The following is a 24,316-nucleotide window of genomic DNA, read 5'->3' on the forward strand; positions in this document are numbered from 1 at the left end:
ATCAAATAAGTTTTATGCTTATCAAGATGCATCCTTTCATATCACTTGATAAATGTTTCTATGTCAGCATGCTTAAATAAACATAGAATTTAGATGCTCATAATCTTTTAGAATATTGCGCCAATATTGTATCAAAGAAATTATTGATGATATATCATTTTGAATCAGTACACAATATGACATAACATTTTGAGATCTCATTACTTCATCATTTTTAGATACCTGAACCTCTCATAAGGTTTCATGAAGTGTTATGTAGTAGGCTCTTCAAGAGTACATTGCCTTCTTATTATGATCATTTGCTCCTTATCCTTTTTAAGAATTATTTTATTTGGAACCGATTGGTCTACTATGCTTTATGCGTGCGTAGACTTCGTCCTTTAGAACACAAAATAGGAGCACTTGCAATTTAAATATGAGATATGTTCGGCATTTAACTTTAATTATCTTTTGAATGAGGATCCGATGATAATTTCTACCATATTTAATAGCTGCTTATAATCTCCCCCTTATGTTAGGAAAACTAACATACATCCTTCATCTTCTTTGAGAAATTCATCCTTGTGTGTTATGTTAAATTCATTAATCGTATACCACACATAAAAAATATTAGATGAACAATGTGTGGTTCTTGACTCAGAACCAACTTTGAAGGGCGTTAATCATAATTTATGGGTTTGATGAATACAAGTACTTTTGTATGTAATATATATTATTTCAAATAAAAAAATGAAACTTTGTTCTCATTAGCTATGGTTCAACTATTTATCAAAGACATTCAATGTTAAACCATCATCATCAAGATAAATTATTTTGATTACATAATATAAAAATTATATTCTTAACTAAATTTATATTGAGCAAACAACTTTATGAATGTCAAACTGCAGATTGATAGTAAATGTACATATGATCATTGATTTGAGGTGATTTTATACACTTTTGTATCATTATTCTAGCTTATTTCGCCTTATTTTGAGAGCAATTTGTGTGCTTAACGTGTTCATATTGATATAAATAAGCATTTAAATGTCCAAGTATGAGATTACAAGGTTCAAGTTTTTTTTCAAACAAGGTTGTGCTTAATTAAGTAATTTAGAGTTCAACCCGGAAAACTAGTTTTACTAGCTTGAGCTAAGTGTGTGTCTAGTTGGCTTCGTTGGATTCTAATGTGTTTAATTTGTTCCAAATGATTTAAATGTGTAATTATAAGTGGAATAACTTATTTGTAATGTGAAAAGTTTAATTTGATTAAGTCAAGAGTCGAAATAATAAGTGAAAGATCATTGCAAATTTGCCTTATCTTAGCTCTTGTTTTGATTCATTGTTCTAAATATTGTTTTGTTTTAATCTTTAATATGTGGTGTGTGATATTGTAGGAGACTTTGTAAGGTGAATACGGTGATATATTGATGATTTAAAAGCCGAAAAGTTATTAAAAATATACTACAAAAGGCATGACTAAAAATAGAATGTTCAACACTTAATCAAAATTTTAGAAGTAAATTCGACTGAGTCGACGCGAAGTCGACGCGTTGCGTCGATATTTCCAGTCCAACCAGTCCAGCGACGCATTCGTCGACGCGATGTAATTAAACATTGCAGAAGCAAGTCAGCGCCGACACGGAGACTAGTAATAATACAATTGCATGTTGGAATAGAAAAGGAATCTTTGAGGGTATCTTATTGGGATTCGCGTCCATGTCTAATCCCACTTAAATTTGAAATACAATATATATACATACACTTGGTCAAAGTTCGATTACAGCTGGACACAACATTATTTAAAGCTTGGACCATATTAAATTGGTGGACACGTGCCGGAACACCTGGATACCGTATTGGAGAAATTTCGGTGGCTGCACTTCTTTTAATTAGGTTTATAATGTTTTATTTAGTCTTTAATTTTTCATATCATATATTTAATTAATTGGATCATGATTATAAATATTATCAACTAAGAAACCTCTTTCTGAGGTTAAAGTCAAGAACATGATTACTATTATTTTGGACTAATTTCGATTAATTTTATTTATCATATTTGGTTGTTTGTTTATTCTTGTTTTAATTATTTTAAGGATTCGCGACCCTTAGAATACATATATTGTCGACCTTTTGATCTCGAGAGAAGGAATAGGGAGATAGAACGTGGGAATACACAAAGTTTGGGTTTTTATTCTTTTATAAAATAAAGACTTTAACTTAGCATCTAGGACAGGGATGTACTTAGAGGCCTTACTTGATCCAAATGTAGGATGATAACTTTAATTAACTTAATTCGATTATTACATCCCTACTTAACGATGTAGTTGTAATGTTCATATTAGGTAAAAGATTAAAGATTGGGAAACTATGATCATGCCATTAACCCTACGAATCAACAACTAAGATAAGCAAGTTAACGAGTGAAATTCAATAACATAGTATAATTGTTTGGAGTGCTTTAATCCTGGGCTTTTCTCCATTGATTGTTTCAAGAATTTAATTTTCGCATTGTTTACTTTATTTTTAATTTACAATTTTTCAAACTCTTTTTGGTTACTTTTGCACTAAGTTAATCTTGACTATGAACTAAAATTAAATCGTTGTTAAATCAAGTCCTATGAACTAAAATTAAATCGTTGTTAAATCAAGTCTCTATGGAATCGGTACTTGGCTTTAATTAGGCCACTTTACTACTTGGTAGACCACGTATACTTGCGTATGCACTTGGGCGCTGTCAATCATCTTATTGGTGCATCGTTCGAAACATATCACATGATAGATGAACGAGCCCTTATTCACCTTTTATACTTTTCAGATTTTAAGGGATCCAATCCAAAAATTAGTTGGTCCAACCAACTTATCATGAGGACAAGCAACATTCAAAGTACATGAAAAATTTTCTAATTCTTCAACATATGTTTAATATATGCACATCTTTGAAATGTCGTAATCATTCATGTCAACTTATGAAATTTTATACTAGTAAACTCCAAGTTTATCATGATATGTATTTTTTTACCTTAGTAAATTTCAGATTTACTATGACATGAATATATTTTAGCTTTACTACTTCAGAAGTAAATTTTAAAATTATTCAACCTCTTTCGAAGGTGAGTTGTGATACCATCACAATCAAACGCTATATTAATAAGTTTTACTAAATATCATCATATTTACCTTAGGGAATGAATCTGTACTTATAATAGTCGAAATTCTCATTCCCCAGGAATGAAATATAACTGTGTCTTAAGTGTATCAAATTATGAAAGCTTAGAACCTCTTTCATGATATTGCTACTTCAAGAGCTAATCGAGGCATACATATAATGTGGAGAATTTTTCTCTAACATATCTTATAATCATAATAAGCGTGTGAAAATATTATTACTTTTGATAATAATTATCATATTGTCCCACCCCGCTTATATTCGTACATTCAATCACTTGTCTCTTTCAGACATATTATGCACTACTACCACATTCACTTCAGAGAATGGAGAATATTCAAGGGGACATCTCTCATGACTTTTCATCAAAAACACATTATTTTGCCTTAGTCGTCATAGTATCATCAATATGGTGTATTGTGATTCATACTCAATATCTTATCCATATAAAGGCATCTTAGACTATAACTCAACGGGACTTGAACCCAACATCTTATCATCATGGTACATTGGACTTTTAATCTAATGTCTTACTCTCTTAATGAGATGAGATTTAATTCATCATCATATCTTTTATTAATATTGTTCTTCATGAACAAATATAAAGCATAAGTGGTCTCAAATCAATTATTTTTTTCTCAAATCCAACAATAATTATGTCATTAGTAGCAAAAGACAAATAACACAAGGAATTATTAACCTTGCAATTACCTTTAGATTTATAATCTCACCTTATTTGGCAGAGTCTCGTGCTGATAACGTGTTATGAAATATAAAGCAAAAAAGAAGAGTCGAGAGAGAATAGAGAATAATTCTTATTTCTCTTGAGGGATTTCTTGACAGGCTTATTACAATGAAGGAAAACCCCTTATTTATAGGGAAAAACTAACTTGAGGTTTCCAAATTTTTCATAAATAGACATTCACTATATATGGTAAAGTAGATATTCACTGTATATGATAAAGTAGACATTCAATATATATGATAATATATTTATAACACTCACCCTTTATTTTATGTCTTTCTTTTAATCAATGTAGAACTCACGTGCAATGCACGTAGAATCCATTATTGTTAGTTTGATGGTGACTTATCATGTTTTTCTTTAAGTAAACTTTTTATCTTAGAATTTTAAGTAAACTTGAAGGAGTCTTACGTTAATTAACTACGATCGCTAATGTTGACTCCCCACCTAATCATGGTGTTATATTTTCAACTAGGGAACGTGGCCGCACTTCGTGCTAACATTTAGATATATGTGGTTAATAAAGTTACCATCAATAATTTATTTTTACAATTTTTTCAAACTAATTTGATGTTCATGATCTATTTATTTTAATCTATTATAGTATCCTGCATAAGTGTTTGTCAAATTCAAAATATTAGAAAAACTAACCCTAATCAAGCACTATGTCCAGATAATGAGTATGAAGATAAATGGTCTATCTCGCTGCTATGAATTTGTACGTAGTATTTATACAACTTTTTTCTTTTCTTGATTGTGCTCAATATTCAATTCTTATAAATAATGAGTTAAATTTTTGGATTGGTTAAATTTTTGTAAAAGATAAGTGTCAAAATTTTGAAAGACAATAGAAGGATTAAGGGATTAATGTTGTTATTTATTTACAAGATCCAACACACAGTTCAAAACATACAAGTTCACAAAATGATGTTAATCAGACCGTATATTCATGAAAATGTAACATGTACTTTCTCTGTTACAAATCAAGCAAGAAAAAAGAGTTGGTACAGAAGTCTCTGTAAATATGTGCTAAAGTTCTGGTAGAGAACAAAGCAAATTTTTGAAACACTTCTAATTTACCTGATATAGGTGTTGGAGAGAGAATGAACTTAGATTTTTTTATATTTGATGTCGCCTTCCTTCAATGAGTTGCTTCCAACTTCCTCCGTGGCTGGAGGCAAAATATCATCTTCCATGTTATATTCCCTTGTATGAGAAACATCGGCATTATCTTCCTCTTCCTCTTCCGCTTTCTCTTCCTCTTCCTCTTCTTCGACTGTTTCTATACCATAGCCAAATTTATCATCTGTGGTTATGGTTACTAGAGTTAGTTGGTATGCTTCCGCTGAGACTTCCTTCCCATCCAAGACATTATAGACTTCTCAGTGGAAAGAACCTGGTAGCCTTTTCTCTCGTCAGAGATTGTTGCTAATAATCCAATAAGATTTGTTGCTTTCATTTGTCTGTGACTCCCATGTTTTAATTTTCTTGAAATCACTAATCATGTTGCTCCAACATTTTCTGCATTAAACAGGTCCTCTGTCTGCTCTATTTTGCATACAGTAAGAGGAGACCGAGTCCCATTTGGGTTTCGGCTTGTCTGAACCAAAAATGGAATTGGATCTACGCCCCCTATGAGCTCCTTCCTCTGCAACCTTTTTCCCTTGTATGAGAATAAGTGTTTCTTGCCTGGTCCATCACGAGTGCCTCGGTGTTTTATATTTTCTATCTTCAGTCGGTTTTTTATGTCCATTAGCTAACGGTATGGTGTTACCATTCATCTATGTTGATCCTAATATCATTGAATTTTATTTTAGAAGTGAATCAGGTTGAGCAACATTGTACAAAAAGGAAAAATATAAAAATCTTTGTGAATGGGTGTATTGATGGAAACAATATTATGGCCTATTATGGCTCCATAAATTGGGTCTTCTACACTGTTGGAGGATATTTACTTGTTCAAGAGACTTACCAAGTTAATTGGTGATTGACTTCCAAAGAAAGACATAAATTCTTTCTGTAGGCATTGAATTTTTAAAGGCTTTTTTATTCTAGCCAAAAAAAAAAAAAAAACAAATGTTAACCAAACCATTTGACACACAAGTATAGCATATGATCAACAATTCAATGAAAGCAAAAGCAAAAAGAAATCTCTATACCAATAAATCTGTTGGAAGAGACTCGAGCCTTGACTCTGCTGTGCACTCAAATGCACGAGGTGTCTTTAGTGTCCTTTGCAATTTATTATGCTTAGATACATCAATGGGTGTATTCCCAGAATCATAACAAAATTTCATGGGTAATAAAAATATGGGACTTTAATCAATAACATCATTTTGAACTACAACTTGATCCTTTGTTTCATCTGAAGTTATTACAACCACCCTTTTCTTTTCAAGATCCATACAAGATTTAGTAGCAGCTACCTTAGTGTAACGTAGTTGTGCCAAAGTACCAGGTCTCAAATACTTTCCATTTGTACTCCTAGACTACTTTTTCTGTTTTGGAGTCTTGGATTGACCATCATTAGGTGACACTTTACCCATATAATTCTGATTTTTACTTTCTATTTTCCAATCAGTTGAATTAATTCATCACCTAACTTCTCAAGGTCTCGAATTCAACCATTTTACTTGCTTATTGGTTACTTTCTACTCTTCAAACAGTTGAATAAATTCATCACCTAACTTCTCAAGGTATCGACTTTAACCATTTTCCTTGCATATTTATCAAATCTGACTTAGATTACCCTTCAGCATTGACAAAATAGAAAAGATCCAACTTTAAAGAGATCAACTGACACCACTCAAAAATATCAGAAACCATAACAAATTTATGATATAATTAACTACTTCAGAGTTAGAACAACAGCATCAAGGTGAAATATAACATCCAATCTGAAAACAGAAAGCAAGAGAACATCCAATTACTTAAGCATATATTATATAGCACATGACAAACACACATAAAGAACTTCAAAAATCGTCCGTACAAAGACATTCAAATCTCAAACATCAATTTCCCTTGCTTATTTATCAAACCAAGATCAAATCTAGCCCATCTTACCCTTCAATGTTGCCCTGAAAAGTAGAAAATTTTCATAAAATACCCATCAAAACTGAAAAGACTTCAGCTTTTAATAAACCAGCAAACAACACAGCACATAAAAATCAGAAACCACAATAAATTTATGATATAATTAACTGCTTCTGAGTTACAACAACAAGATCAGGGCGAGACAGAACATCCAATCCAAAAGCAGAAACCAAAACTCACAGCTAAACCCAATTGAACATCTAATACTTACGCATACATCATTTCACACATGACAAAAACGTATATACATGCAAATTTCAAACATCAATTCCTCTTGATTATTTATCAAATCAAGACCAAATCTAACTCATATTACCTTTTAACTTTGACCTTAAAAGTAAAAAAATTCCACGAGATACCCATCAAAACTGAAAAGATTTCAGCTTCTAATGAACCAACTAACAATAAAAAGCACTAAAAGTACTAAAATTATAATTTTTCTCATATCAATATAATAAAAAAAATAGTTAAATTAACACATTTTGATTCTTGAAAAAACACATAAAAACTAACTTGAAATAGGATGATGTATCACTGTCGGAGAAGGTTGACTCACTCAACAATCAAATTTCTTCATTCGGTCATTTAGTCTAATTTGCTGATTTGTGAAGTTTTATTGCTAATTCAATCTTTTAACTCTTTATCGTTATAGAACATGAACAATTTCTGAGGATTAATGGTTGTTGGTGAGAAAAGAAGGTGAACAAGAAGTGTTTTTTTTTTAAAACGACAAAAATTGTGTAAGCTATTTCTGTGTGGTTCAAATGCTATTTGTGATAACAATAAATAACACTTAAATGATTTATTAAAGAAAAACCAACGAAAATTTAAAGAAAATAATTAAAATGGAACAAAAGCTCTAAAAAATTAGAAAAAAGATAAATGTGTATTGTGGCTTTAGAGGCATGCCACATCAGCAGCCTTGTGTTCTTCCTTTATATATATATATATATATATATATATATATATATATATAAATAGTAGCTAGTAAAGATATTGATTTTATAATTCATACTCCGTCCAACCAACGATAGTTGTCGACTTAACACACATATTGAGAAACAATAAATAATAGAGGTAATTTTGAATATAATAAATTTGATGTCTTGAAAAATGATTGGTTGATGCATAATATTTATTACAGTACTATAGCAAACATAAAATGAGTAGAAAAGGGTGAATTATCCATTATTTTTTTAAATTGAATAACTAGTTGAATATTTACTTTTAATATAGTGGATAAATATTATTGAACGGGAGAGCGTATATGAAACATATGATCACCCAAATTTACAGCAAAATTAAAGATGGAGTACTAGCCATGCATTGTCGTACACCAAAAGTCAATTAAAAAAATTAAAAGACATATCTATATACAATAGTCTTAGTTTGTTTTTCCCCGTTTGGTCATGAAAATATAATTTTATGGAGTTAAAAATAAAATTGAAGTTGGAGTTGAAGTTGTGTTTGGCCATGAATATAAGTAGCCATTTGGTCATGAATATTTTTTCACTTTTTTCTGAAAAATTATTTCACTTTAGTGAAAAAAGTGAAAATTACAGTATTTGGCCAAACAAACACTAAAGTGAAAATTACAGTGTTTGGACAAAAAGTAAAAATCACAATTTTTTTTTTTGTAAGAGAAGTAGGAGTGAAATTTCATGGCCAAACACTATTGTTTCACTTTTTTCACTAAAGTGAAATAATTTTTCGGAGAAAAGTCAAAAAATACTCATAACCAAATGGCTACTATTTTAGCTTTTTCATCCCCCCTCCCCCCCCCCCCCCCCCCCCCGAGAATTCTCTAATCTTACATTATTTGTTTTGAAAAGATATTTTATCCGGTTCATGTTATATATTTAATTAGACCTACTACAATTATCTATAAAATATATTAAAAACGTAAAGACCCTTACCAAAGTGATTTTGAACTTTTTACCCTTCATTAAAAGACTTCACTTTAGAAAAAATCGTCTTTTCAATATTTTTTTTATTTTAATGATATTAAATATTAATTATAATTAAAAATAAAAACTTTTCCTAAAATAAAATTTGGCAAAAAGAAAATCTTTCTCAACTAAAATAGGCTTGGTATAAAAAAAAACAAAAATCCTATTTTCAGATTCCAAAAGAAATTTGAAAAAAAAACTTTCCCAAATAAAATAGAATTTTATATAGTTTTTTCCAATTTATAAAAATCATGCTAATTAAATATTTTTCTTCATCACAATTTTATCTTAATTTTAATATTCTCGAAAGGGTCATATATAATCAAGAAAACCAAACCCGATTTAATTCATAATCATGTTATATTTATTTAAATAAAAATTCATTAGTGATCATGATTATCCATAATTTTTTAATTTGTATTGAATATTGTGTGCATGGGTTAAGAAATTAGTCAAATAATTATTTTTTTGTTGACATCTACTAATTTCAGGATACTTATTTTTAAATCATTAATGGGGCAGCAATATTTATTCCTTTCAATTAGTTATAAATATACTGTGGTTGTATACATGCTTTATTTATAATATTTTCTTTGCATCAACAAAAATGTTAATTAAGTTCAATATGCACACTTTGCTAGCCATGTGCGAACTTGAGCTAATAATTAGTATTGATCTAAGTTAGTTTTAGTTTATCTGAGCTAGCTGTACGTATTTGAGTTTAATTTTTATCCAATCACTAACTAATTCATTTTGATTACCTTGGTTTAGTTTTTGCTTCTGCTTGAATAGATTGTTCGGTGTATTCCATACTGTAGTTGGGATAAATTTTATAGATAGTAGATGTTAAGAAAAAGTAATTAAAGATAAAAATTTGTATGTTGGTACATGATACAAGATTGACAAGGAAGACACTAACACACACCAAAACAGTCCATGATTTGAAGAACCGAGGACCCCTTTTGGTGATCCCTCTCGGATTCACTACACAATAACAATACAAACACGATAACAACAAGATTCTAAGGTGTTCAATACCTATAATCAACAAGCCACAAACTAATATTACAACACAATAACAAGAACAAAAATGACACAACAAGGTCTCGGATTTGGACACCTAAATCTGAGAATGAACACAACAACAATAATAAGATAGAATGATAGATAACTTGACACACAATGCACAAACACTATGAACCACAGTTTATATTGAACACTAAGACCCGAGAATTCATACAAATAACATCAAGTTCTTACGGTAACCTCAAGGGAACGGAATCCCCAAGCAACCAACGTTTCAAAACAAGCAACTAACACAAGTGATTCCACACTTGTCACAAGTGATATCCACACTTGTATGAACACTCTCAAAATATCATCTAAGTTATGAGAAAATGACCTAATATGTTCTATTTATAGCCTAGTTTACAACTTATTATAAAATGACTAAAATGCCCTTAATGAGCCAACACTCCAAAACTTGTTCCATTGATTCGCCAATCACCCGAGCATGAGTTCTTTACGTATTGATCCACAATCACGATCGTACTCATATCATCCTCCCCTTCTTGAAAAAGGATTCGACCTCAAATCCGAACCTTCAAAACAATAGAGGAGACAAAAGAACACATATTTCTTATGACATGAGGGTTAAAGTTAGCATAATCAACAAAAAAATATCAAACCGCGAGTGTACATTCTACACATGCTGTGGGAACTTAGGGAATAAAATACCCTTCTAAGCACCAAAAGAAATACTTGTCTATCCACCTAAGCGTGACAAAAAACAAGACAAAATGAAAAGTGTACTTCCTTGGAGAAAGGACCATAGTGTACTCTCGGGTTCTTCATCATCAAGATGTCAAAGTGGAATCAAGACCTCACTTTCTTCGAGCAAAGCATCATCATGAGGTGTTCTCCTCATCAATCCGCAAGGCATATTAACTTTCCCTTCTTCCACCACCATCTCGGGTTCACCATCATATCCATCATCCTCTTGAGGGGTTCCTTCACTAACATTATTTTTGGCCACTTTATCCCAACAAAATAAGGATCACTCTCCACTAGTACAATGTTCTTTCGATTTGGGCACTCGCTAGCTTTGTGAGCCCAACCTTGACATTTAAAATAAATGATACCCTTAGGATTAGGAGTGAAAGAATTAGTACCTTCAAGACGTGGATACCTTTGGATTGTTTTATCAAATGGCTTCTTCTCTAAGGATTTGTAGGACTTGTACCACCCGAAGGTCTTCTTAGCATGATTGTTCCTTTCAACTTCAATGGCCGCTTCTACAAGGTCCTCAATTCTGTCAAACTTGTGTACAACTAATTGAGAAATAACTTTATAGCACAAGCCACCCTTAAACCAAGCTAGGCAATGATTTGGAGGTTCGACTATGTCAAGACGTAGGATCAAGTTTTGAAACTCATCATAATACTCCTCCATACTTCTATCTCATTGCCTTAAGTTGTAAAGCTTTGTTAGTTGCTCTTGTTTGTACCTATCCGTGACACATCTCTCCCTCATAAGAGCTTTTAATTTAGCCCAATTCGAAAGGTCAAGATTGCCATTCCTTACCCGTTACAACCGTTTTGTCTTCCACCAAGTAGATGCATAATTTTGAAATTGAGTAATGGCATGTGCGGCTTTCTTTTGGGAAGTTAACTCGCTGAGTTAGAAAATCCGGTTACATTGTAACTCCCAATCAAGATAGAGAGATGGATCATTAGTCCCTTTGAAAGCAGAAAGAGTGATCTTAATGGAATTTAGGCCCATGTCTCTACCCACATTGCCTCCTTGGTATACTAGACCTTCTTGAACATGAGGTCGGTGTCCTAAGTTACCCCTACCATGAGGAGCCTGGCTAACTCTTCCCCCTCGGCCTCTATGTCCCCCACCATAAACTCTTCTTCTATTACGCATGAATTCCGTAAAGAGAGTTGCTTCATCTAACCCCTCACCTACATAAAGACCCTCACCTTCCACATCATCAATTTGGATTGGTTGGTTTTGGTTTAGTGGTGCTCTCGGCATGTCAAGGGGGTCTAGAATTTGGGAAGCTTCTTGATGGAATTGACTTTGGTTTTTTGGATAAGTAGGGACTTGGTGGATGGGTTCATGGGTTGGTCTAGGTGGATTGAGCAATTGGGGAAATGTATCTGGGGTGGTAGCATATCCACTAGTCGAGGCGTGGTAGTGTTTCAGACTTGAATGGTTGGAATCTAAACGAACTTCCAATGTATCCATTCTCCTTGAAAAGGAACCCTCCATCCCGTCCATCCTTCCCTCCATCCTCTCCATTTGACCACTAAGATCATTTTTCACGCTCATTATGGCCACCAACAAAGCATCCATGGTTACCTCTCTCGAGGTTCTTGGACTACCTTCACCCGAAGCCATCATACCTAATAAGAAATACTAAACAAAACACAAACAATAACAAGTTAAGGTTAGCAAAAATCACCCTCACTAACTCTCAAGCTCACACTTTTTCAAGTATCACTCAATTGGTCTCACAAGTGTTGGTACACCCTTTTTACTCCAATGAAGTTACTTGGTCCCACTTGCGGCTTAACGTCGGAATGGATTTTTGTTTGCAACGACTCAAAATAAATTTGTACGCACTTGAATCAAAAGGATACAACGAGTTTTCGTAAAGATAAAAGAACACAAAGAAACGTAGAGACAAATAAACGGACCCAAAACTAATTTACAACCTAGTAGACAATTACTAGTTTGTTAATTAGCAATAGAATCAACAAAATGCAACTAAGAAACAAAGCTTAGAAACTAAGAAATCAAAAAATTTGAGCTCACTTATGTTGCATGAACAGTAAAACGTGATGAAGTGGTAGCCACGTAATTGGTCGCAGTCCCACACAATTTTGTTTTAAAGACCAATTTGAAGCTTTTGTCTTGATACAATTTGGAATGGATGAGTTTGTCTTTTAGTGGAAAAGTTCAAGTCTTAGAAGCTTTTTCAAATTCCAACTCAAAAAGTGAGACTTGACTTTACTATTCCCACAAAACAAGGTCCTTGAAATATGGAAAAGTGATTGACAAGTCTTTGAAGTGATGTGTACAAGTCTCTTCACCAACAAAATTTTCAACTTTATCTTACACATTTTTTGGATCTATGTTATAATTTATATTGATTAAGAGAGGTCAAGATGTGAAGAACAACAAGATCTCAACAACAATTTCTCAAGAACACCACCAACATTCACCTCCAAGTCCACAACAATTGCAACACACGGCCAAGATCAACAATATCAGCACACGACCAACTTCCAATTTACATCAACAAGGTCAACAACATAAGTTCAAACCTTTAGATCTAGACACTTTAGTGTTGATGAAAAAGAAACCAACACTAGAAATAATCTAAACAAACAAAGACTACAGGATCTAGCCACAAAGAAACATGTCTCGGCCAAGAACAAGAACAACTTCTACACTTTCCTTTTTTTTTTTTGCATTTTAAGCTAGCTAACCCAAGATTGATCTTGTGAAAACAAAATCAAGCCATGCTTTGATACCAAATGATACACGATCGACAAGGAAGACACTAACACACACTAAAATAGTCCATGATTTGAAGAACCGAGGACACCTTTTGGTGACCCCTCTCGGATTCACTACACAATAACAATACAAGCACGATACAACAAGATTCTAAGGTGTTCAACACCTATAATCAGCGAGCCACAAACTAAGATTACAACACAATAACAAGAACAAAAATGATACAACAAGGTCTCAAGTTTGGACACCCAAAACCGAGAATGAACACAACAATAATAATAAGATAGAATGATAGATAACTTGACACACAATGCACAAATACTATGAACCAAAGTGTATATTGAATACTAAGACCCAAGAATTCATACAAATAACATCACATTCTTACGGTGACCTCAAGGGAACAGAATCCCCAAGCAACTAACGTTTCAAAACAAGCAACCAACACAAGTGATTCCACACTTGTCACAAGTGATATCCACACTTGTATGAACACTCTCAAAGAGCTCTCAAAATATCATCTAAGTTATGAGAAAATGACCTAATATGTTCTATTTATAGCCTAGGTTACAACTTATTACAAAATGACTAAAATGCCCTTAATGAGCCAACACTCCAAAACTTGTTCCATTAGTTGGTCAGTCACCCGAGCACTAGTTCTTTACATATTGATCCACAATCACGATCGTACACATATCAGTACATAACCTAAATGTGCGAGGTTGAATATAATTGGTACAAAGAGAAGTAGAAGTAGGCCGAAGAATTATTGACAGAGCTCTAACTTCTTTTTAAAAATGCTTATAGTAATGTGTCAAAACGTTGTTTATAATATACATATATATGTGTGAATATTAGTCTTTTATAAAGCTTTCTAATGATAATCACAAACTACACGTGAAAAGAATCTCAAAAGATGACTAGAAGGGGGTTGCATAAAAATAAACTTAAGGGTATATAACCTTTATACATGAAACTTACTAATTAAGCAAAACAACCAAGTTTGATCCAAAAAAATAAATAGAACAACTAAGTACTAAGCATCAATTTATGTCTTGAGTTCATATTTTTTTTAAAACTTCATTGTTGATTTAAACGAAAGTAAATTAAAATTAATTTATGTAGTATGATTTTGTATTACTTAAATTTCTATAGCTTAATTATCAATTGACGTTATACACACGTGCAAAACATGTATATTAAATTAGTTAAGAGTAGAGAAATACTGTAATACCTAATATTAAGAGACCTAGCACATTATTTTATACTTTTTTTTTTTTTTACAAAAGCCACATTGATCGTAAATTGGGACGCATGAGAAGTAGGTTTAAAGGATTATGTCATTGCTTGTATATGATGTAAGATAGGGATAAATATTTATACGCAAAAAAGGATTGATAATTATTTTGGTTGGTAAGTTCATGTGTTCGACTCAATCCATACACTAATCAGTCAAAAAATAATTAATTATGTATTAGAATTAGCATAAATAGTAGTATTATGTTTGACAATAATTTAGTAGTTATTAGTTTAGGTGTAATCATGTTGCGCGTGTACCTCACTTTAATTCAAACATTACATTAAATAGAATATTTGTTTAAATAATAAAGATGAATATAATAATTAAATTTAATATCTTTTGAGTATGCAAAGAGAGAAATTATTTATTAAACCTAATCTTTACCAAAAATATTTTTAAAAGTCAATCGACATTCATCTATCATCTGTAAATTGCAACAAAATAATACAATGATAGAGACATCAAAATAATACAATTAAATCTAATTTTTACACACAAAAATTTTCTTAAAGTCGTCTGAAACTCATCTACCACCTATAAATAATAACAAAATAATACGATAATAGAGATATCAAAATAATACAACTAAACCTAACCTTTACATAAAAAGATTCCTCAAAGCCGACCAACATTTATCTATCACCTGTAAACTGCAATAAAATAATACGATAAAAGTGATATCAAAACAAAACAGTTAAACTTAAATTTTACACACAAAAATTTCTCAAAACCGATCGATATTCATCTACGAACTGTAAACTATCACAAAGTAACAAACTAATAGAGATATTATGATAATACAATTAAACCTAACCTTTACCTAAAGAAAATTTTCAAAGCCGACCCACATTCATCTAGTAGCTGTAAATTAAAATAAAATAATAAGATAATAAAGATATCAAAACAATACAATTATACCTAACTTTTACACAAGAAATTCTTTAAAGTCAACGGACATTCATCAACGACCTGTAAACTATATAAAAAAAATAGAGTAAATACATAATTACCCCTGATGTTGGCCGGGATTTTCAAAAAGACACCTAAACTTTGAATTCGACCTATTACCCCACGATTCTTACTTAATTCGTTTCAAATACACCATTTTTCGTTGAATCACAGTCACAACAAAGAGAGTGAATACACGCACCAACCAGGTGCTGCCAGGTGTTAAATATATTTAATTTCGTATTTTTGTAATAAATCTTTCGTTTTTATTTAATTTATCACCCACCCCACCCCCTCTTCCCCCACCCCACCTTATCCAGTATCCCCCCGACGTCCAGCAGCTCTCCTCCACCCCCATCTCCATTCAGCACCCCCACCCTCCGTCGAACACCCCACCCTGTCAGCATCTTCCCCTAACCCCACTCTGTCAAAATCCCTCTTTCCGTTCATTTTTTTTGTTCAAATCAATTCAAAAAATTATTTTATGATTGAATTGAGTTTTAAGGAATGGAGCTTTATTGGAGGAGCTTTAATGGAGTTTTAAAGATATTTAAAAAAAAAAAAAAACTTCAATGGACCTTTAATGGAGGAGCTTTAATGGTGTTGAAGAAGATATTGTGTTGAAAAAGACATTGTGTTGAACTTTACTAGAGTTTTAATGATATTTAAAAAAAAAAAAAAAAGCTTCAATGAAGCTTTAATGGTGTTGGAGAAGAAAGAGTCGGTTGAGGGGGAGGAGGGTGCCGGGTAATTTAAAAAAATAAATAAATTATTTTTTTCCATTTTTAAAAAATAATATAGATTATATATTAATTATTTACACGGAGCAACTTTTTATTGATAAAAAAAGTTAATTTTGAGCCCTTTCATGCGCCTGTGGCGCGTGTATATACGCAGAGGTCCAAAATGGTGTATTTGGGACGGAATAAAAAAGAATCGTAGAGTAATAGGTCGAAGTTAAAGTTTAGGTGTCTTTTTGAAAATTTCGGATAACATCAGGGGGTAATTATGTATTTAATCAAAAAATATAATACTGATCACAAAACTTCGATTTTAATCTAACTAATTCTTGTCTGAGCGAAAATTTTGACTTTTAAGAATGATTTTGAATGAAAACAAAGCAGATATATACACACACATGTTGAATTCTATTATGCTGACAAAAATAGTGAAAAGTTGAGGATTAGAAAAATAAAAAATCCACCAATCTAGACATGCAATCGAATCAATTTAGATGAACATCAATCATATTCTCCCAATAGGCAAACCGGTTTGTTCTCTAGTTTAACGTACATCTCAATATTTATAGAAGTATTTCCTTAATTGAGTCTTATTTTTCTAATTGAACAGTAGAAAGGAAAATCTTAATTAATTTTCCTACCATATATTTTAGGAGTCCCATATATTTTAGGAAGTCTAGTAGAGAGAAAAATATTAATTAATTCTCTTACCATATATTTTAGGAGTCTCATATATTTTAGCAATTCTAGTTAATATAATAAAAATAATTAAATAATAAATTCAAAAAATAGTGAAAAGACAGTTTTATCTAAAAAAAGTCTTTTAATGAAGGGCAAAAAATTCAGATCACTTTTCTAAGGGTTTTCACACTTTTAATATATTATAGATATAGATTATAGATATAAATTATAGATATATATTATAGATTATAGATATAAATATAGATATAGATTATATATTATAGATTCATAAAATTAAACACACCAAGTAAATGTTTGTTTATCAATTGAAATCTTTTATACTTGATCAGCAATTTAACAAATAAATGGCGAGGATATATCTGTAATTAATGAAGTTCATTAATGAGAAATTTGAAAGAGGCAAGACTGCATGAGAATATTCATGTATATCACTATGGGGTCGTTTAGTAGAAAGTACAAGACAATAATGAATATCAACGTATTAGTAATGTTGGGATTAGTAGTGTTGAAATTAGTAATATTGAATTGATAATGTTGAAATTATTTTTTATGTAACATTTGATTTGATGTATTGAAATATTATGTATTTTTATTTTTTAAAAATAATTTTATTTGTTTGCAAGTATACCCTCAACATACTTTAACTTTGCGTATTTTCTCTACAAAGCTTTATTATTTAAAAAAAAAAAATCAACAATATAACTAATAACTTACTTTGAAATTTTAAGATTTAATCATTCACTTGCAGAAATTATTTTATTTTCTTATCTTTTCTTTATTTGTTCATCATTTGTTTCTTGTTCCCACTTTGTGGTGTTCTTAAGTTGAAGGGAAGTACGTGTAACTTTTGAATGAGATAATAGAATCGTTATTATTATAAAATTGTGTTCCGTAGAGTGTTAAAGCTAAATTAAAAAAAATTATTTTTATTTGTGAGATATTCTATTTACAAATTAAAGCTTGATGAATCATGCAATTTATTTTCGAATTTTGACCAATAAGTATTTTTTAAGTTAATGGAGTAGTTTTTTGTATGACTAAAATTATTTAGAGGGATATTATCATTTTGATAAATTGAAAAGAAATAACTGCCATTGAATAAATTTAAAAAGATTTAGAGAAGATTTAAAGAAATTTGAGGACATTTTTATCTTTACTTTTATTTATCCATGAATTGTAATCCATAGATTACTAACAACAACAAATTCTGTGTATTCCCACACAGTGGGGTTTGGAGAGGATAAAATATACGCAATCCATACCACTATCTCCGAAGAGGTAGAAAGGCTGTTTTCGATAGACCCTCGGTTCAAGACAAAGAATAATAAACAAATTCATAATAAAGCATGAAACAAGATGGAATAACAGAAATAAGATACCCACACAGTAATACCCTATACTGACGAACCAAAGGAACCCCCACCCTAAAGCTCTCCTAACTACTAACTACGATCCACCCACATGCACTAGCTTTCTATCCTAATTCGTGTCCTCCAAATCTTTCTATCTAGGGTCATGTCCTCAGTAAGCTGTAACTGCTCCATGTCACGTCTAATCCATGGATTACTAATCCCTCTCAATTGGTGTATTATACTCCATGAATTACTAATCCCTCCAAATTGAGTGTATTGTAATCCATGAAATACTAATACTATGTAGGGTGTATAACTAATTCATATATTACTTATACATTGCTCCAAATTTGCTATCAAGTAATATATTTAACGAAAACGGTATAAATATACCCCGAACTTTAATAAATGATACAAATACACCCTTTGTCATACTTTGGGTACAAATATACCCTTGTCGTTAATAAAAAGCTATAAATATGCCCTCCAACTTTAATAAATGTTACAAATATACCTTCCGTCATACTTTGGGTACAAATATATCCTTGCTGTTAATGAAAATTTACAAATATACCCTTCTAATTAACGATAAGACATGTGTCAGCATCGTACTGGTTGGCCCTTTTTAATTTATTTTATTTGTGAATAATTAAATCTGTCCTAAATTATAACTCATACCCGATCCAAATAACCCGACTCAATCTGTGTAATAAAGAAGCTTCAAGAGACACATCACGCGTTTCTATTCATGCGTGTTTTTTTCTTTTACTCTCTCACTAATCTAAAGAAACCCTAACAAACGCGTCAGTTCGATTCATGTTTCGATCCATCTATCATCCAGAATCGTGTAGAGATTTGTTTAATATTGTGATGTTGTTTAATGTTCTGATGTTAGATTAATATTCTGATGTTGTTTAATGTCTCTCATGAACGATTGTTGTTTGTTTTTCTAATTCATGAACGTCGATGAATTAGAAATTATTTCTAATTCATGGCTATTGTTACCTGCTTTAAATTCATTGTTACACCATTCTTCACCAACTTCAAAGAGTGAACAAGTAGACAATATTTTGAGAACAGAAACATGAAAAAAACTTACAAAGATTGGACATTCCTCGGTCAAATCAAGGTCCTTATTGTATCACAGGTCGGATCAGGTTATTTAAATCGGGTATGAGTTATAATTTAGGATGAATTAAATTATTCACAGATAAAATAATTAAAAAGGATCAATCAATACAATGCTGACACGTGTCCCTCCATTAATGAGAAGAGTATATTTTGTATCTTTTCATTAACGATAAAGGTATATTTATACCAAAAATATGATGGAGGGTATTTTTACCATTTATTAAAGTTAAAGGATATATTTGTACCTTTTCGTTAATGTCAATTGTATATTTGTACCCAAAATATGACAGGATATATTTATACAATTTATTAAAGTTCAAGAAATATTTTTACATTTTTCGTATATTAAATAAGACCACACTTTAGTATACAATTATCAAAATACTACTTCCTCCGTTTCGTTTTAGTTGGCCTTCTTTCTAAAAATATTTGTTTCAATTTAGTTGTTTCTTTGATAAAGTCAAGAGAATTTTATTATATTCTTCCAATACTTTCCTTAATATTAAATGACTAAATAAAGTGTATTTACGCAAATTTATATTTTTAAAGCATAATTAATAGAGCTAATTTGATAAAATAAAATAAACTCTCTAATTAATATTTCTTAATGGGTGTGACAAGTTCATAGGGGCCAACTAATATAAAATGGAGGGAGTACACCGTACGACTCCTAAGTGAAAAAGATATGTATTCTGCTTATAATATAATACTAGTTTAGTCGCACGTGCCTCGCACGTATAATTTTTGATAATTTAAAATTAGACGATTTCATCTATTACGAAGGTTTTTAATGAAGTGCAAAAACAAAAAAGACATAACAAACAGTTTTCTAAAATAAATATATCAAGTCTTAATTCTATACAAAGCAAAAATAATATACATCATAAATAGTAGTAACGCGTGCTATAAAAATATTTGGGCAACTTTGCAAAAACAAAATTTGTAGCTAGATGTAAATGTAGATTTATAATTTTTTTTTAAAATCAAATTTAGTTAATTTAGAATTTTTAAATTAAGGAAAAAAGTATTAGTTGTCATTAATTCGGTAACTTATTCATAAATATATGTAATTAATTTTCAAAATCTTAAATATTAGGAAAAAGTAGTTAAAAGATCTAAAGCAGAGACTTTTAATAAAGGGTAAAAAGTTCAAACACATTTTTAAAACCCTTCACACTTTTAATATATTATAAATTATAGATATAGATATAGATATAGATTATAGATAATCAGTGGCGGAGTAACCTTATCATAAAGGTTCCGAACCCCTTCAACGAAAAATTATACAATTTATATATAATTAATTAATTTATTTTTTTTTACATATAATTGATGTCGAACCCCTTTCGATTAGTTCGTATACATGCTTTTTCTGTTTTTAATCCATTAGTGAAAATTCTGACCCGTCACTGAATATAATATAGTAAAACAATACCAACCAACCATAGATGATGTTGTGGGGTTATTACTTGGAAATGTGTTGCTACTTGCTAGAGTTAACGAGAAGAAGAATACGAGTTTGTAGCTTGTTGTTATCAAGTCATACATCCATAGATCCAACCAGGTAGATATGAGAATTTGGATAGGCAGATATCGATTCCCTTGGTGTATGAATGAGTAAACATGCTTTGTTTATCAAGCTCGGCCTCGACACTTGTCCTGTTTACGCTACTAATCTCATTGCTGACTATGTTTCCTCCAACTCCCTTACCATTGCCCACAAGGTGTTCGACCAAGTGCCTCTTAAAGACATGCCCTTATGGACTGCTCTCATCTCAGCCTATGCTCGCTCCAATCAACCCCACAATGCCCTTCACCTCTTCTCCACCATGCTTCAACAATCTGAATCTCACCCTCCTAATCACTTTGTCTTCACAGCTGTTGCTCGCGCCATTGCTTCTTCCGCTCCACAACACCTCAATTTGGGACAAAACTTGCATGCCCACGTCATAAAATCTGGATTTCTGTCCAGAAATATCATTGTTCAGACTTCCTTTTTGGATTTGTATTCGAAATGTGGGGTCATGGAGTGTGCCCGGATGTTGTTTGATGAAATGCCTATTAGAAATTTGGTGACCTGGAATGCTGTTATTTCTGGGTATGTTCAGAATGGACAGGAATGTCAAGGGTTAGAGTTGTTTTATCGAATGAAATGCAGAGAATTTTACGTGCCTGATGAGTACACCATTGCCACCGTTTTATCTGCCTGTGGCTATGTGCAAGATTTACTTTTGGGCATGCAGGTTCATGGTTATGCATTTGTTAGTGGGTTAGACTCAAGTTGTAGAAATTCACTTGCCAACATGTATTTCTATAGCAGTAGCGTTGCATCAGCAGAGAAAGTTTTTGTTGAGAGTGACCTTGTTTCCAAGCTTGTAATGATACGGGGTTATGTATTTAATCATCTGTATGCTGATGCTTTGAAGTACATTTTGTCTACGGAGAATGCTGTTGAAATTTTAGTTATGGATCAAACTATTTTCGTGCCTTTGCTATCTACTTGTGCCAAGTTGCAGTTGCTTAATGCTGGGAAGCAACTCCATGGTCTCTTTATCACTTTGGTGGATTCATATAACACTGCTCGTTTATTAAAAGAGAGCAGAACGATTATTGGAAGTACACTCATAGACATGTACAGCAAGTGTAGTGATATTGGCAAAGCGCGAAAAGTTTTTGAAAGTTGGCAAATACCTGAACGACATGTTCCAGTGTGGAATTCTTTGTTGTCTGGTTATATTTATAATGGACTCATTGAAGATGCGAAGGCACTTTTTGAGGATATGCCCGAGAAAACTATTGTTTCTTGGACTAGCATGATGACTGGGTATCTGCAAAAGGACTTACCCGAAGAAGGCTTAAATTTATTGGCTACGATGTATTCGGGAGAAGAAGGATCCAGGATAGAAGGAAACTGCTTGACTTTTGTGGTGGCACTTGAAGCATGTTCCCGTCTAACAGTTTTGGACAAAGGAAAGCAAATACATGCGAAAATTATTAGAGCATTACCAGATGCAGATGGCAATGTGGCTGTTGGTACAGCTTTAGTTGACATGTATTCAAAATCAGGTTACTTGTGTTACACGCTCCGACTTTTTGATGCAATGAAAGCGAAAAATGTTGTTTCGTGGACTTCTGCAATCATGGGATTTGCTGTTCATGGATTTGCCTTGCAAGCCCTTGAACTTTTTCAGCGTATGGTAAACATGGGAATTAATCCCAATGAAGTGACATTTACCGCAGTATTAACTGCTTGCAATCATTGTGGTTTAGTAGACGAGGGTATGCAATATTTTTCGCAAATGAGGAAGCGGTATGGTTTGACCCCCAAAGAAGAACATTATACATGTGTAATTGATTTATTGGGGCGTAATGGAAGGCTTGATGAAGCATGGCATTTGGTGGAGGGAATGGAAGAGAACCATCTAAGTGATGGGTGCTCTACTGGTGCCATTTGGGCTGCACTTTTAGGGGCCTGCCAGTTGCATGAAAACGTAGAAATTGGAAAGAAGGTAGCTGAAAAGATGATGGAAAAGGAGAAACAGATTTCTACTGCTTCTGTTGCGCTATCTAATGTTTTTGCAGCAGCTGGGATGTGGAATGAAGTGTACGGAGTAAGAGAGAGTTGGAGAAGAAAAGGTCAGGCTGATCGAGAGCCTCCTGGTCTTAGCCGCGTTTTCTCACAATCTCGTTAATCCGAAATTCTTAGCCCATTAAGAATTCTGTGCAAGCTGATTCCCAGATTTTTTGAAATATATATATCATGATAGCTTCACAAAATAATGAAGCATCAGCTTTCTACAAAAGTTTCAATACAATATGTTCACTCACTGCCCAATATGCCTCGGATCACAAGCTACCAACCAGTTACGAGCATTACTGGCAAATTTTCTGTAATTTAGTTGCGTGTTTGTGAACCTCGAATCCTCGATTATCTTATCTGTTGTTGATATGAGTTGATTTTCCTCCCCGGCCAGCGGCCAGCGGCCAGCTCACTCTCTTTCTAACGGGAAAAAAGAAAAGTTTAGCAATAGACAAGTTAATGTATATATATGTTACAGGATCCTTTGGTTCACATTATATTCTAGTACTAGAATAATAGCAGGTTCCTATTCCTGCCACTGATGCATCATTGTTAGGCATTTGGCAGTAGACAGACTTCTTGTATTCATGCCATGTAAATTTCTTGTACAAACTTTCTTCTCCTTGGTGTTTATTTTCACTTAAAGGGGTTCCACTAAAATAAATCATTCACAATTTTGAATTTATGCTGTTTGCTAAGACTCTGCTTTACACTCCTAAAGTGGTTTGACCATGAAAATTATAATTTTTTGGAGTTGGAGTTGTAGTCGGAGTTGTGCTTGGTCATGAGTATAAATTAGAGTTATTTTGGAAATTTTGAGAGCGAAGTAGAAGTGAAAACAGTGAAATTTCACTGTTTGAAATACAATTCCAAGTTGTATTTGAAATTCTCATGACCAAACACTATTATTTTCACCTTTTTAATTAATGTGAAATAACTTTTCAAAAAAATATAAAAAAATTCTCATGGTGAAATGGGTACTAAGTCTTCCATTAGTCATTGCCTGCTATAAAAAGACACATAACATATTAAAATAAATCCAAAATCACAACTAGAGAGAAATATCTCCTAACTACTAACGAATATGTTATC

General features: G+C 32.1%; 1 protein-coding gene and 1 pseudogene across 1 annotated transcript; one reads left to right on the forward strand and one right to left on the reverse strand.

Moving 5' to 3' along the window:
- Positions 1-4,843: 4,843 nt before the first annotated feature.
- LOC124889558 lies at positions 4,844-5,698 on the reverse strand (annotated as a pseudogene).
- A 15,559-nt stretch (positions 5,699-21,257) lies between these two features.
- LOC107849418 (pentatricopeptide repeat-containing protein At1g31430) lies at positions 21,258-23,336 on the forward strand. Its single transcript, XM_016693997.1, has one exon. It carries the CDS (start codon positions 21,258-21,260, stop codon positions 23,334-23,336), a length of 2,079 nt encoding a protein of 692 aa, XP_016549483.1.
- Positions 23,337-24,316: the final 980 nt, after the last annotated feature.

Source organism: Capsicum annuum, chromosome 12, assembly GCF_002878395.1.
Source record: "Capsicum annuum cultivar UCD-10X-F1 chromosome 12, UCD10Xv1.1, whole genome shotgun sequence".
NCBI classification, from domain to species: Eukaryota; Viridiplantae; Streptophyta; class Magnoliopsida; order Solanales; family Solanaceae; genus Capsicum; species Capsicum annuum.

What these genes read in the sequence shown, in the direction of transcription:
- LOC107849418 (XM_016693997.1), top strand. Translation starts at nt 21,258, where the DNA reads ATGAGTAAACATGCTTTGTTTATCAAGCTCGGCCTCGACACTTGTCCT.